Consider the following 15,005-nt stretch of genomic DNA (forward strand, 5'->3'; position numbering starts at 1 on the left):
ATATATATATATATATATATACTGAAACGCAAAAGAAACTTACCACTTTTGAAACCTTTAAATATCAACAATAACACTGCGTGTAGTAAATCTGTGAACTTATTTGCGGACAATAGTGTCCTCACTGTCAGACAAAACGGTCACGGATGGTCACTTGAACCTTCAATGGTCACTTCATAGCACAGCTGTTGAACAGCCGTTTTGACTGTCAGTGATTAGCCAAGGGGTATGGGATGATTTTAATGAGCTGCACGTGATGTCTTGATATTGGCTTTAAAAAGGCCAGTGCAAAATGGGCATTTTGACCGAAATTTTTTACCATTTTGACCATTTTGACCAACTTCAAAAAGACCAAAAACGCAAAAGAAACTTACCACTTGTTTGAAATGTAATAAAATTGTCACAGTTCAAAATAAAACAAACCATCAATTGCTAATTGAAACATTGGCATTTTATTGATGACATGTCAAGTTTTTGACCAAGATACACCATCTCATCAGTTTGTTCTACAGTACAGAACAGCACAGGGTGCAATGTCAGTCCCCTTTCAATAGCGTGTGTGGCCACCATTGTTTTGGATACAGGCAGTGCATCATCGGCGTATACTGCCTACCAGTCTTTGGATGGATTGCTGCTGGATTCTGTCCCACTCAGTCCTCAATGTCTGAAGCAGCTCTGCCCGTGTCTTGGCCCTGCCAACTACGCGTCTCCCAAGCTCATCCCACAGGTGCTCTATGGGATTCAGGTCAGGGGAGAGCGCAGGCCACTGCATGGTGTTGATGTTCTCGCCTTGGAGAAATGCAGTGGTAAAGCGAGCAGCATGGGGACGAGCATTGTCATGCTGAAAGGTTCTCAGTTCTGGGTGGTCTAGCAGGAATGGCAGCAGATGATGTCGCAGGATGTTATCCACATACCGCTGGGCGTTAAGATTCCCATCCACAACCACCAGTGGCGTCCTGTACCGGCCTGATATGGCGGCCCACACCATCACACTTGGGCCACCCCACCTGTTGGCTTGACACACGCAACAATCGGCATATCGCTCGCCAGTTCTTCTCCAGACACGCTCACGCCCATCAGGACTGTCCACACAGAACCTTGACTCATCGCTGAAAGCGACCTCGTTCCACTGTGCCAAGGTCCACCGCTGATGCTGCTGGCACCATCTCTGTCGGTTGCGGCGATGGGCAGCCGTCATCACGGGGCATCTGTATGGTCTTCTGGCAGTCAGGCCATAGTCATGCAGTCGTCTTCGTGCAGTATCATTGGAGATCCGTGGGTTTGCACGCCCCGGAGTTTCTGCCGCAGTGCGGGATGCTGGACGGAATCGATCCCGCAGGTGACTTCGGACCATCTGCCTGTCCTGCCTTGCAGTGGTGACTCTTGGCCTCCCTGATCGAGGTCTGTCATCTGCAGAGTTGTGGAGGGTGTCTCTGTCCACCAGGGCCGATATCGTCTGGTGTGAACAGCCAAGGCGCCGTGGCACCTCACGGTAGCTCAGTCCGCCTTGCAGCATGCCCAGGGCACGCTGCCGTTGATCCCTTGACAATCGTGGCATGTTGATTGAAATGCCCATTTTGCACTGGCATTTTTAAAGCCAATATCAAGACATCACGTGCAGCTCTTTAAAATCATCCCGTACCCCTTGGCTAATCACTGACAGTCAAAACGGCTGTTCAACAGCTGTGCTATGAAGTGACCATTGAAGGTTCAAGTGACCATCCGTGACCGTTTTGTCTGACAGTAAGGACACTATTGTCCACAAATAAGTTCACACATTTACTACACGCAGTGTTATTGTTGATATTTAAAGGTTTCAAAGGTGGTAAGTTTCTTTTGCGTTTTCGGTCTTTTTGAAGTTGGTCAAAATGGTCAAGTTTTTCGGTCAAAATGCCCATTTTGCACTGGCCTTTTTAAAGCCAATATCAAGACATCACGTGCAGCTCATTAAAATTATCCCGTAACCCTTGGCTAATCACTGACAGTCAAAACGGCTGTTCAACAGCTATGCTATGAAGTGACCATTCAAGGTTCAAGTGACCATCCGTGACCATTTTGTCTGACAGATAGGACACTATTGTCCACAAATAAGTTCACACATTTACTACACGCAGCGTTATTGTTGATATTTAAAGGTTTCAAAGGTGGTAAGTTTCTTTTGCGTTTCAGTATATATATATTGTTATGGATATGAGAATTGTGTTTAATTGTTGTAAAATATCACCCTCCTTCCTCCATTTGTTGTGTATAAAGGTCAAAGGTCGTTCCCGTAGTTATTCCATATACAATCACTTAGCCAATCATATATCCTTCTATACAGTTATCTCCTTATTCTATGTAGGTTAAGGCTCTGTTCCCACAAGTTAACACTGCATTGCACCGAATTCAAATGAAGTAGATTCCCTTCCAATTCCCCTTTTGTCAGCTATTGCCAACTGCATTCGCTGCTGCTGCTTTGGGGTTGCGGTTTTCGCCGCAAGACTCCATTAGCCACGAGGTAAACTCGGAGAAGAAGGGCGTGGTCGCCCATCGTCATCAGGGGTGGAGAAAAAGAGCCCGAGCCAGCCAACCAGCACTGCAGTGAGCGGCCCGGTAGGCGTGTCCTGGAGGCCGGCGGCTTGATCGCCCCAGGCGATATAAAAGCGCACGTGAAGCCTTTTCGCGGCAGATGCGTTGGAGAGAGAAGTGCGTAAGAAGTCCACCGGTGGTTGTTGTTGAAAGTTCAGTGGAGGAAGAGCAGTCCACCGAGAGTGGAGTTGAGCCCAGTGGAGGGGAAGCAGCAGAGTGGAAGTGCGTAAGAGTTCAGTTGAGGAGGAGAGAGTGAGCTCTGGAGAGGAAAGCGAATAAGAATCGGCACGCCCTGCTCGCGATACCAACCAGCACCCTGAAGACCAACCAGGGCGGGCACGCGAACCTCGACGTGCCGCGGTCTTCGGATCTCCCTGTCGCCCGTTCTGTAAACCAGAGTGCGAGGAGTCGGAGCTGTCACCTCCAGCCCTGCCGTTTGCACGGACCTGAACCTTCTCATCCCTCCACCCATTCCTGCCATTCCATCCTTTTGTGTACGTGAGTTTGTTCTGTGTGTCTTGTCCTGGGGTATAAGTTAAGCCTGTTTAGAATAAGTTAATATTGCACTGTGTCCTTCTGGTCCGTCCCTCTTTCTGCCTTTATTTTCTTATCTTTCCTTCTTCCTTGGTTTCTTTGATTGTGTAGATAATAGTAATAAATCATATTCGTATTTCCTACCTTTTGCATTCTTCTTCTTCACATCCGTTCGTCTTTGAGGTTTCCACATTGAAAACCTGTGGCACGATTTGGCTAACGTTCAAGGATTGGGTCTAGTCTCTGTTAATAGTTCGTGCCGCAGTTGCTAAAACCGCTCGGCAATTAAACATCTGTCCGCAGTACGAACGGGGCTGTGCACCTGCCTTTCCGGAGGTAGCTGGGCAGCGTCAGGGACCACGTCGGTCAGTCATAAACGAGGGGATTAATCCCCCTCGATAAGGGGAACAGAGGCCGATGTTGGGTTCCGTAACATTTGGTGTCAGGAGTGGGATTCGGACCTGAAGCGCTTCGCGCGCTCAAATTACGAGTGGCCCAAAATTTTGTTTTATAAAATCCTAAATTTAAAAATCGTGCCATGGATGGTCAAGGCGACGGGATGCCGGTGGGGGAATTAGAAGAGGGGTTAGGTGTAACCCAGGACCAGGGGGAAGAAATGGAGGAGGAGAACAATGAGGAGGTGGTTGAGGGGGTTTCAGGCGCGCAAGATGGCACCCTCGCGCACGAGGTTTCAAGCGCACAAAATGGCGCCTCGCACGAGAGCGCGGTAGCCGCGCCTGCTGCACCAATGGGGGTGGTCCAAATGCAGGCCCTCATGGAGCAATTTATAGTGCAAATGCAGGCGTCCCTCAACCTGCAGAGGGACGAGACGAGGGCTCAGGGTGAGCGAATGTTAAACAGAATGAGGACTGATAGTGAGCAATTGGGGGCAATGAGGGACAAAGCAAGGGGTACCAGTGAACGTATGGACAATACATTTGAGGGGTTAGACAATAATTTTAATGGGTTGAACAATAAATTTGAGGGGTTAGACAATAATTTTAAGGGGTTGGACAATAAATTTGAGGGGTTAGACAACGGGATAAAAGGGGTGAAGAATGGGTTAACAGGGCTAGAAGACAAGATGGAAGACAAATTACGAGAAATAGGGGAGCAATCCGCCCGGGAAATCAAACAGATGGGGAACCAGATAGAGGAGGTGAAAATCGGGTTGGAAGGTAAAATGGATGCTCAGAGGAATGAATTGGAACAGATGAGGGCGGCATCTACTAAAGAAATGGAGATGGGGGAGGAGATAAGACGAGGTGTGGGCGAGGATGTCTCGGGGGTACGCGAGGAGGTAAAGCGAGGTGAGGAGCGTATGGAGAAAGAGGTGAGAAGGGGGCCGGCAAAGTTACAAGGGGGCATAGAGGAGTTGACGCGGGGGGTGGAACAGCTGACGGTGGGACAGAGGGAATTAGTGGATCAAGTGGAGAAGAACACTGCGGTAATGGTGGGGTTAAAGGCGGCGCAGAAGGAGATAAAGAACGAACTCATAGCGACAAAGAGGGAATGTCGGATGGTACATGAGGGGTTGACAAAGCGGTTGGACGAGGTGACAGAGGCAGTGGAGACGAAGGACCGGGAGGTGAGGACGCATATAGAAACGGTCAAGGTGGCCTTGGAGGACGAAATTGAGGAGACGCACTGGGAAATAAAAGAGGTGAAGCAAAAGTTAGAGGAAGTGGAAGAGGGGGTGAGTGAAATTAAGAAGAGACGGAGGGAAACTAAGAGGGAGATAAAGGAGGAAGTGATGGAATATGTACAAGGTTGGTGCTCAAATCGTGATGGTGTGCTTGCTAACCAAATAAAGAGTTTGCAGGTGGCGAAGGAGGTGCGGAGACGAGGTGCCGAGGTGAGTGGCGATATACTCGGAAATGTATATGGTGTGAGGGGAGATTCAGTCGGCTTGGGGGTTGGTTTGGACCCGGGTGTTCGGGAGAGGCCGCTGGAAAAGTGTGCGACAGGTACAGAGTGTGAAGGAGGAGGTGTGCGAGGATGTCCGACTATGGGGTGTGTGAGGAAAAAGTGCGCTCCGAGGAGTGAGTGTGCTGTCGAGAGTGAGTTGGTCGTAGCGCGTGTGCGGGGGGGCACATGGAAGCGCGTAGTGGGGAGTGTTACAGGGGATGTAACGGGAGAATGCACACCTGTGGTGAGTGTTACGGAGGGTGTAACGGGAGAGTGTGCGCAAGAGGATGCGCGAGAAAGGTGTGTAACAGAGGAGTGCATGATAACAGAGTGCGCTGTCAAGAGTAAGGGTGAATGCGCGACCGAATGTGGTGGTGAAAGTAGTGAGAGTGACACGGAGCACGAGTTGGTTGTAGCAGGTGAGAGAGGATGTACACCTGGAATGGAAGGATGCGCACCTGGAATGGTCAAGCGCGTGCGGGAATGCACACTTGAGTTAGTAGTAAAGCACGTGATTGGGTGTGCAAGTGAGTGCACACCCGTGGTTGTCACCGGGGATGTGACCGAGGAGTGGGCGCTAAGAGGTGTGTTGGTGAGGTGTGCGAATGACGAGTGTGTGCCAAGGTGTGCGGTGGTCGGGTGTGTGACGAAGTCTGTGAGCGAAACAAGAACAAGTGCAATAACGAAGTACGCGGGGTGTACGGGCGGCGTTGGAGCACCGAGCTCGGTGAGGATGAAAGGGGTCACGTATGCGTGTGAGCCTGCAGGTGGAGCATCGACGCTAAACGGGATAGCGGTTAGATCGACTTGTAGCTGAAGCGAGCCCTCGGTTCGTGCCGGGCGTTGTGTGCCGCGGGAACCAGCGGGGATCGTAACCACGGCGGTTTGGAAAGAACCGCCGTACACGATCCACGCCGGGCCACGCGCTGAACGGCCACGTCCGTGCTCCACTAAGCGGAGCGGGCGGCCCGGTTCAGGGACACCGAGGAAGGGTCGTCACGGCAACCCTTTGTGGTTGAGGCGTTCCGGCAGGGCGAGATCGGGCCATCGGACGGCTCCGTGCCGAGATGGTGCATGGAATCTCGGCCCGGGTAAGCCCCCTTCCCTGCACCGAATGCCGGACGAATCCAACCGCCGGCAACAAACCACCCGCATTCATTGCTCAGCGTTGCGAAGCCGAGCTTTGGAAATGAATTGGCGCACCGAGAGGCTCAAGTGAGTAGACGTGTGAGGGTGATAGCAGTAGTGAATTTGAACAGCAAAATTTGTGATTGGCAAAAATTTGATGATTGGCAGATGATTGGTAGAGTGATTGGCAAATTTTTGATTGGCTGAAATTGGATGGGCCAAATTGGTAGTGGAAGATGCCCGATGTGATGGGATGGCAACTCTGCCATCCCACACAGAGGGGGCAAAGGAGCAATAGCTATGGGGTTTATGGCAGTGAAAACTAGCCTGGGAGGGTTAGGATAAAGTGTGTAGGGATCTAGAGAAGATGACCATAGGTAACTGTAAGTTTAAGTAGCAACAGTGGACAGGTAGTGGGGACATAGAGAGGGTAGTTGGATTATAATGACGAAGGAGCGCAATAATATAAGGGGCGACGGGGAAGCGCGAGTTTTAGCAGGGCACCATGTAGATCAGATGATGCCGTGTGAGTTGTATTGAGCGTGAAAGTCTATTGAGCAGTGTATGAGTGAGTAATGGTGAGTATTGTATTGAATGAAGAAGCTTTGGAGGAAGGAGGGTGCAGGTGGCACCAGGTGTGATTGCACAGGTGTGCAAATGAACAGGTGTATGGAACAGTGTATGACTGAGTAATTGGTGATTGTGTGCTGTGTTGACCAAATGGTCCAGGGCGGAAGGAGGGTGCAGGAAGCACCAGTAGGAGTGATTGCACAGGTGTGCAACTACAGGTGTATGGAGAATGGTTGTGTGGAATATATGGAGTATGGAATGGATGGTCGTGGAGTGAGTATGGTGGAAACTGTGGAGTGGAGTGGATGGTGTGAAGGTGTGGATGGGGGAAAGGAGGATGGACCCCATCACGAATACCCGGGGAGGGTAGTTTAAGAGTTAGGTAGAGGGAGTAGGTAAATTGTGGTTGGATATTGGCATCTGTGGTGCGTCGGGGAAGAATGGTGTTTGGATGGGTGCATTAGTGACGTGGAAATGGCTGGGCGTGTGGCCTGTTGGTATGTGTAGTTGAATGGGCACTCCACCACTGTGAGGATGTCGGCCAGGTGAGGCCGCAGGTGGGCTCTGGGAGCCGGTAGAGTTGTGGATGGGGCCCGAGGATCCGGAGGACGGACCCGGGTGGCCCAGTGCCAGAGAGGGCACCGAGTGGGGAGAGCGCCAGAGGGCCTTCCCCAGTTAGATAGGTTAGGGTGAGGAGCAGGTAAGCTCGGAGGCAACTACAGTGGTGGAGGTGTGCAGGTGGGTAGACCTGCTGGGAGAGCCACACGACCCAGTCCTGAAATTGTGCAAGGGCACAGGGAGTTGAATCAGGGGAGCGAGACCCCAAATTGATGAAGCACCACAGTTTGGTCAATGGGAATTTGGTTCTTAAAACCGCATAGAGTAAGACGGCCAATGGTTTGGCAGGGAAAGACCCCGGGTTGTGTAAATTGTGTTAATGTCATTTAGAAGATAGTTAGGATTAAGAATCTCCTCGCACCATCTACATCCACTCACCTGAGCTGAGGTGACAGGACTCCACACCATGCCATGGATGTTTCGATTATTTTTACTGTGCAAATGTTTGGAATGTGAGACGCATCATGACGTGGGTGTGACATTGTGCTTTGTGTTCCATCTCTCCCTCCTTATGAGGATTGATGATGAGTTGGTGATGGCAAATTTTGGTTAGAGGGATTGTGGGGACGAATTTGGTATAGGGAGATATGGGGAAGACGTGACAGTAGTGACGAATTTGTAAATGTGTAGCTTTTTGTACATATGGGGTAAGGGCAAGGGTAGGGTAGGTAACAGGGGGGGTGACGTACGGTAGGGACGAGCTTTCTCACTTCGCTCTCCGTATGCACCTCGTCTTGCATTGCCTTGTTTGATGTGTACCCTTGTGACCTTACCCCTCGCTCACCTGTCTTCTCCCCCCCCACCCCCTACTTGTCTCCCACCCGAGGACTGTGCGCCACTGGGCGCCAAGGGGAGCGTGCGGGAGTCCGCCATTGTGTGCCCGAAACTCCCGCAACCAGCTGTCTGCATCGATGCACCACTTATGGACCACATGTCTGTGGCTGAGCACCACTTATGGACCCCACGGGTGGGGGCATGGCCCCTCTGCTGGAACCGGCCATGATGGCCCGAGATCTTGCTGGCAGACCTTGGTAACATGGCACCTATGCCACACAGGTAAACCACACATAGTCGGCCCTATGGGCCATAAATAAAAAGAAAATGGACGCATTGTGTGCCTTTTTATTAGTCCAAATAGGCCGCCAGCAAAGAAGAAAGACAACATCTGGAAGAACGACAATGGCCAGCGGAGGGAGCCGAAGAGGAAGACCGGCACCAGGGGTTTGTTGTGTTTTTTTTTTTATTGAACTGTGGTGACTGTGCACCGATTGGTGCGTGCTGGTGCTTTGGTGCGTTTTTGGTCCTTTCTGGTGCGTCGATGCAGCACAGGCTGTCTCCCCCCCCCCCCCCAAAAGAACAATCGCAGGTCCTGGGTTGCGTTTTGTAAATACAAGTAGCGTAACTGTAAATAATGCTCCCCCATCGTTCATGTTGTAGTTTGAAAACCATTCCGCAATTCAGTTAGCTGTGGGCGTGAGTCTGTTAGGCAGGGTGCAATGCAGCAGCGGGACATATTTATTTGTGTTTTAAAACTGTCACACTCAGGGTCAGGTTAAATGTAGAGGGAACTACACCTACGTGCCACACTAAAGGTAAAAGTAATAGGCCCGGGACGTGCCTAAGAGGAGGAGGGTGCAGTGTTATGGATATGAGAATTGTGTTTAATTGTTGTAAAATATCACCCTCCTTCCTCCATTTGTTGTGTATAAAGGTCAAAGGTCGTTCCCGTAGTTATTCCATATGCAATCACGTAGCCAATCATATATCCTTCTATAGTTATCTCCTTATTCTATGTAGGTTAAGGCTCTGTTCCCACTAGTTAACACTGCATTGCACCGAATTCAAATGAAGTAGATTCCCTTCCAATTCCCCTTTTGTCAGCTATTGCCAACTGCATTCGCCGCTGCTGCTTTGGGGTTGCGGTTTTCGCCGCAAGACTCCATTAGCCACGAGGTAAACTCGGAGAAGAAGGGCGTGGTCGCCGATCGTCATCAGGGGTGGAGAAAAAGAGCCCGTGCCAGCCAACCGGCACTGCAGTGAGCGGCCCGGTAGGCGTGTCCTGGAGGCCGGCGGCTTGATCGCCCCAGGCGATATAAAAGCGCACGTGAAGCCTTTTCGCGGCAGATGCGTCGGAGAGAGAAGTGCGTAAGAAGTCCACCGGTGGTTGTTGTTGAAAGTTCAGTGGAGGAAGAGCAGTCCACCAGTTGAGTCAGAGCTCAGTGGAGGAAAAGCAGTCCACCGAGAGTGGAGTTGAGCCCAGTGGAGGGGAAGCAGCAGAGTGGAAGTGCGTAAGAGTTCAGTTGAGGAGGAGAGAGTGAGCTCTGGAGGGGAAAGCGAATAAGAATCGGCACACCCTGCTCGCGATACCAACCAGCACCCTGAAGACCAACCAGGGCGGGCACGCGAACCTCGACGTGCCGCGGTCTTCGGATCTCCCTGTCGCCCGTTCTGTAAACCAGAGTGCGAGGAGTCGGAGCTGTCACCTCCAGCCCTGCCGTTTGCACGGACCTGAACCTTCTCATCCCTCCACCCATTCCTGCCATTCCATCCTTTTGTGTACGTGAGTTTGTTCTGTATGTCTTGTCCTGGGGTATAAGTTAAGCCTGTTTAGAATAAGTTAATATTGCACTGTGCCCTTCTGGTCCATCCCTCTTTCTGCCTTTATTTTCTTATCTTTCCTTCTTCCTTGGTTTCTTTGATTGTGTAAATAATAGTAATAAATCATATTCATATTTCCTACCTTTTGCCTTCTTCTTCTTCACATCCGTTCGTCTTTGAGGTTTCCACATTGGACACCTGTGGCATGATTTGGCCAACGTTTCAGGATCGGGTTTAGTTTCTGTTAATAGTTCGTGCCGCGGGTGCTAAAACCGCTCGGCAATTAAACATCTGGCCGCGGTACGAACGGGGCTGTGCACCTGCCTTTCCGGAGGTAGCTGGGTAGCGTCAGGGACCACGTCGGTCAGTCATAAACGAGGGGATTAATCCCCCTTCGATAAGGGGGACAGAGGCCGACGTTGGGTTCCGTAACAATATATATATTTCTTTTTTTTTTAGCCATATGGAGGAATATATATCTATATATATATATATGTCTGTGCAGCGTCTGTCCTGTCCTGTGTTGTCTTGTGTTGTCTTGTCACTGAACTACTTTCTCAAACTTTTGTAAAATCGTACCAAACTTCTGGTATGCACATATCTCTCCCGTCGGTATGTCCTAAGGGTATTGTTTTGAAAAATTTGCCAAATTTTTTTTTTTTTTGGAATTTTTTGGGGAATTTCTTTTTTTTCAACTTCAATTGTTTATAAAATGTGATATCACGTATATTACAAATACATTTGTGTAAAATAATTGTTTGAATTATGATTGGTTTAAACCATGACAAAACGGCAACTCCGGTACAGTCATTTATCTATATATCTACACATCTGGGCAGTGTCTGTGTTGTCACTTAACGACTCCCTCAAACTTTTGTTTCCGTGGTTGTGAAGTGTTTTTAATAACGTTGTGGTGGTTTTGAATCACGTGGTGGTGAGGTATTTTGAAATGACATGGTGGTGAGGTGTTTTGAATTACGTGGTGGTGAGGTGTTTTGAATTACATGGTGGTGAGGTATTTATAATTACGTGGTGGTGAGGTGTTTTTAATTATGTGGTGGTGAAGTGTTTTGAATTAGTTGGTGATGAGATGTTTTGAATTACGTGGTGGTGAGATGTTTTGAATTACTTGGTGGTGAGGTGTTTTTAAATGACGTGGTGGTGAGGTGTTTTTAATTTTGTATCTGTGAGGTGTTCTCATTACGTGTTTTATGGCTGAGTTGTTTTTAATTCTGTGGTGGTGAGGTGTTTTTATTACGTGTTTTATGGCTGTGAGGTGTTTTTATTATGTGTTTTATGGCTGTGAGGTGTTTTTAATTTTGTGGTGGTGAGGTGTTTTTATTACGTGTTTTATGGTTGTGAGGTGTTTTTAATTTCGTGGTGGTGAGGTGTTTTTATTACGTGTTTAATGGCTGTGAGGTGTTTTTATTACGTGTTTTATGGCTGTGAGGTGTTTTTAATTTTGTGGTGGTGAGGTGTTTTTATTACGTGTTTTATGGTTGTGAGGTGTTTTTAATTTCGTGGTGGTGAGGTGTTTTTATTACGTGTTTAATGGCTGTGAGGTGTTTTTATTACGTGTTTTATGGCTGTGAGGTGTTTTTAATTTTGTGGTGGTGTGTTTTTATTACGTGTTTTATGGCTGTGAGGTGTTTTCATTACGTGTTTTATGGCTGTGAGGTGTTTTTAATTTCGTGGTGGTGAGGTATTTTTATTACGTGTTTTATGGCTGTGAGGAGTTTTTATTACGTGTTTTATGGCTGTGAGGTGTTTTTATTACGTGTTTTATGGCTGTGAGGAGTTTTTATTACGTGTTTTATGGCTGTGAGGTGTTTTTGTTACGTGTTTTATGGCTGTGAGGTGTTTTCATTACGTGTTTTATGGCTGTGAGGTGTTTTTAATTTCGTGGTGGTGAGGTATTTTTATTACGTGTTTTATGGCTGTGAGGTGTTTTTATTACGTGTTTTATGGCTGTGAGGAGTTTTTATTACGTGTTTTATGGCTGTGAGGTGTTTTTATTACGTGTTTGATGGCTGTGAGGAGTTTTTATTACGTGTTTTATGGCTGTGAGGTGTTTTTAATTCTGTGGTGGTGAGGTGTTTTCATTACGTGTTTTATGGCTGTGAGGTGTTTTTAATTTCGTGGTGGTGAGGTATTTTTATTACGTGTTTTATGGCTGTGAGGAGTTTTTATTACGTGTTTTATGGCTGTGAGGTGTTTTTATTACGTGTTTTATGGCTGTGAGGAGTTTTTATTACGTGTTTTATGGCTGTGAGGTGTTTTTGTTACGTGTTTTATGGCTGTGAGGTGTTTTCATTACGTGTTTTATGGCTGTGAGGTGTTTTTAATTTCGTGGTGGTGAGGTATTTTTATTACGTGTTTTATGGCTGTGAGGTGTTTTTATTACGTGTTTTATGGCTGTGAGGAGTTTTTATTACGTGTTTTATGGCTGTGAGGTGTTTTTATTACGTGTTTGATGGCTGTGAGGAGTTTTTATTACGTGTTTTATGGCTGTGAGGTGTTTTTAATTCTGTGGTGGTGAGGTGTTTTTATTACGTGTTTTATGGCTGTGAGGTGTTTTTAATTTCGTGTTTTATGGCTGTGAGGTGTTTTTATTACGTGTTTTATGGCTGTGAGGTGTTTTTAATTTCGTGTTTTATGGCTGTGAGGTGTTTTTATTACGTGTTTTATGGCTGTGAGGTGTTTTTAATTTCGTGTTTTATGGCTGTGAGGTGTTTTTATTACGTGTTTTATGGCTGTGAGGTGTTTTCATTACGTGTTTTATGGCTGTGAGGTGTTTTTAATTTCGTGGTGGTGAGGTATTTTTATTACGTGTTTTATGGCTGTGAGGTGTTTTTATTACGTGTTTTATGGCTGTGAGGAGTTTTTATTACGTGTTTTATGGCTGTGAGGTGTTTTTATTACGTGTTTTATGGCTGTGAGGAGTTTTTATTACGTGTTTTATGGCTGTGAGGTGTTTTTATTACGTGTTTGATGGCTGTGAGGAGTTTTTATTACGTGTTTTATGGCTGTGAGGTGTTTTTAATTCTGTGGTGGTGAGGTGTTTTCATTACGTGTTTTATGGCTGTGAGGTGTTTTTAATTTCGTGGTGGTGAGGTATTTTTATTACGTGTTTTATGGCTGTGAGGAGTTTTTATTACGTGTTTTATGGCTGTGAGGTGTTTTTATTACGTGTTTTATGGCTGTGAGGAGTTTTTATTACGTGTTTTATGGCTGTGAGGTGTTTTTATTATGTGTTTTATGGCTGAGGTGTTTTTATTACGTGTTTGATGGCTGTGAGGTGTTTTCAATTTCGTGGTGGTGAGGTGTTTTTAATTTTGTGGTGGTGAGGTGTTTTTATTACCTGTTTTATGGCTGTGTGGTGTTTTGAATTACGTGGTGGTGAGGTGTAATCGTCCCAAACCTCCAGTCTGCACCTACCCCTCCCCGATGTGTGTGCTGAGGGGTTCTTTCTTGAAAAAAAAACATTCAACCTAAATCTTCAACCTAAACTGCCTATAAAAATGTAATATCACAAACACAACAAATAAATTTGTGCAAAATAATTGTTTGTATTATGATTGGTGGAAATCATGACAACACAGCAACTCAGGTACAGTCATTATCCTCAGCTAAAATAAGCCCGTTCCTCAGTAACGGTAGCGAGCCGAGCCGAGCTAGTATATATATATATACATGTGTCCTCTGTGTCCTCTTTTTTTTGAAACTCATATAGGGTAACCCCATTCAGTGGGAGACCTGCACTATGAAGGGGAGATGGTGCTATGAGGTGCACCTTTTTTGGTCGAGGCCTCGGTCTCGTTTCCTCGACTCTCCCGAAGAGACCAGGCAATCCTTTTTCTGCTCAAACTCGGACATTGCGCTCTAATCTCCTATTTACATGGGATAGGGTGTCACGTGACGGGGATCTGCGAGCGGTGGAAGGTTCCCGAAGATTTGGAACACATGGATCTCCTCACACAAGTGACAATGCCCTCAGTACGGGAAACCCAGATCGCGCCTTTTCCACATTTCTCGAGACATGGGGGATCTTCTCGTCAGGTATACCGGATACACTTTGCCGATTAAGCCAAAACCACTCTCGACTCTGCTAATCGGTTTAAAATTTTATTAAAGAAACAGGGCAAATATAAAGCCCCCCATACTTGTTTACGTCAGAGTGTTTAGTTGCCTCACTGCTCTGAAAACGCCATTAAACATCAAAACAAGAGGGAATAAGAACGTCACGTACCGGGTCCGAACTCCTTATCCGCGGGAGATCCTCCTGGACCGAGCAGATTCCTCCCATCGGAGACCCACGTGGACCCTGGAGAGTTCACCTTGTGTTCCTCACCGGAGACATCTCGGTCCATCACGCACAGTATAGTGTAGTACAGTACAGCCCTAAACAGACGAACAACAATGTCCGAGTGAAGATCCTCTGCTCCCCTCAAACGATCTCTGAAACTCCTTTTACTCCACAATTCCAAGTCGCAGATTCGCCACAAACCGAAGATTTATTTCTAAACATTCTGGGTTATGGTGTTCCACGTGAAGAGGAGGCGAGATATCGCAGGCACCTACAGGGGACACTGCATCAGCGGCACAGCAGCGACATCAGCCAATGATGCTGCCTCACAGCCTTGATCCGCATATTTATTGAAGAAGAAAAGATAATGATGTGCACCACTTTGTTGAAGAGTTATTGGGAGAGGGGATATAGCGATTTAGGGGGATTGGGAGAGGAAATATAGCGATTTGGGGGGATTGGGATGGGATATAGCGATTTGGGGGGATTGGGATGGGATATAGCGATTTGGGGGGATTGGGAGGGGATATAGCGATTTGGGGGGATTGGGAGGGGATATAGCGATTTGGGGGGATTGGGAGGGGATATAGCGATTTGGGGGGATTGGGAGGGGATATAGCGATTTGGGGGGATTGGGATGGGATATAGCGATTTGGGGGGATTGGGATGGGATATAGCGATTTGGGGGGATTGGGAGGGGATATAGCGATTTGGGGGGATTGGGAGGAGATATAGCGATTTGGGGGGATTGGGAGGGGATATAGCGATTTGGGGG

The 15,005-nt window shown here is 47.6% G+C and overlaps 1 protein-coding gene across 1 annotated transcript in view; it reads right to left on the bottom strand.

Moving 5' to 3' along the window:
- Nucleotides 1-14,406, bottom strand: part of LOC137428604 (uncharacterized) — a 39,465-nt gene extending 25,059 nt beyond the window's left edge. The window contains exon 1 of the mRNA XM_068118507.2: nucleotides 14,174-14,406. Coding sequence (XP_067974608.2) covers nucleotides 14,174-14,294 — 121 coding nt within the window. The 5' untranslated portion in view covers nucleotides 14,295-14,406. The remainder of the gene's footprint in view (nucleotides 1-14,173) is intronic.
- Between the last annotated feature and the right edge of the window lie 599 nt (nucleotides 14,407-15,005).

This window comes from Myxine glutinosa, chromosome 5 (assembly GCF_964187855.1).
Source record: "Myxine glutinosa chromosome 5, kmMyxGlut1.1, whole genome shotgun sequence".
NCBI lineage: Eukaryota > Metazoa > Chordata > Myxini > Myxiniformes > Myxinidae > Myxine > Myxine glutinosa.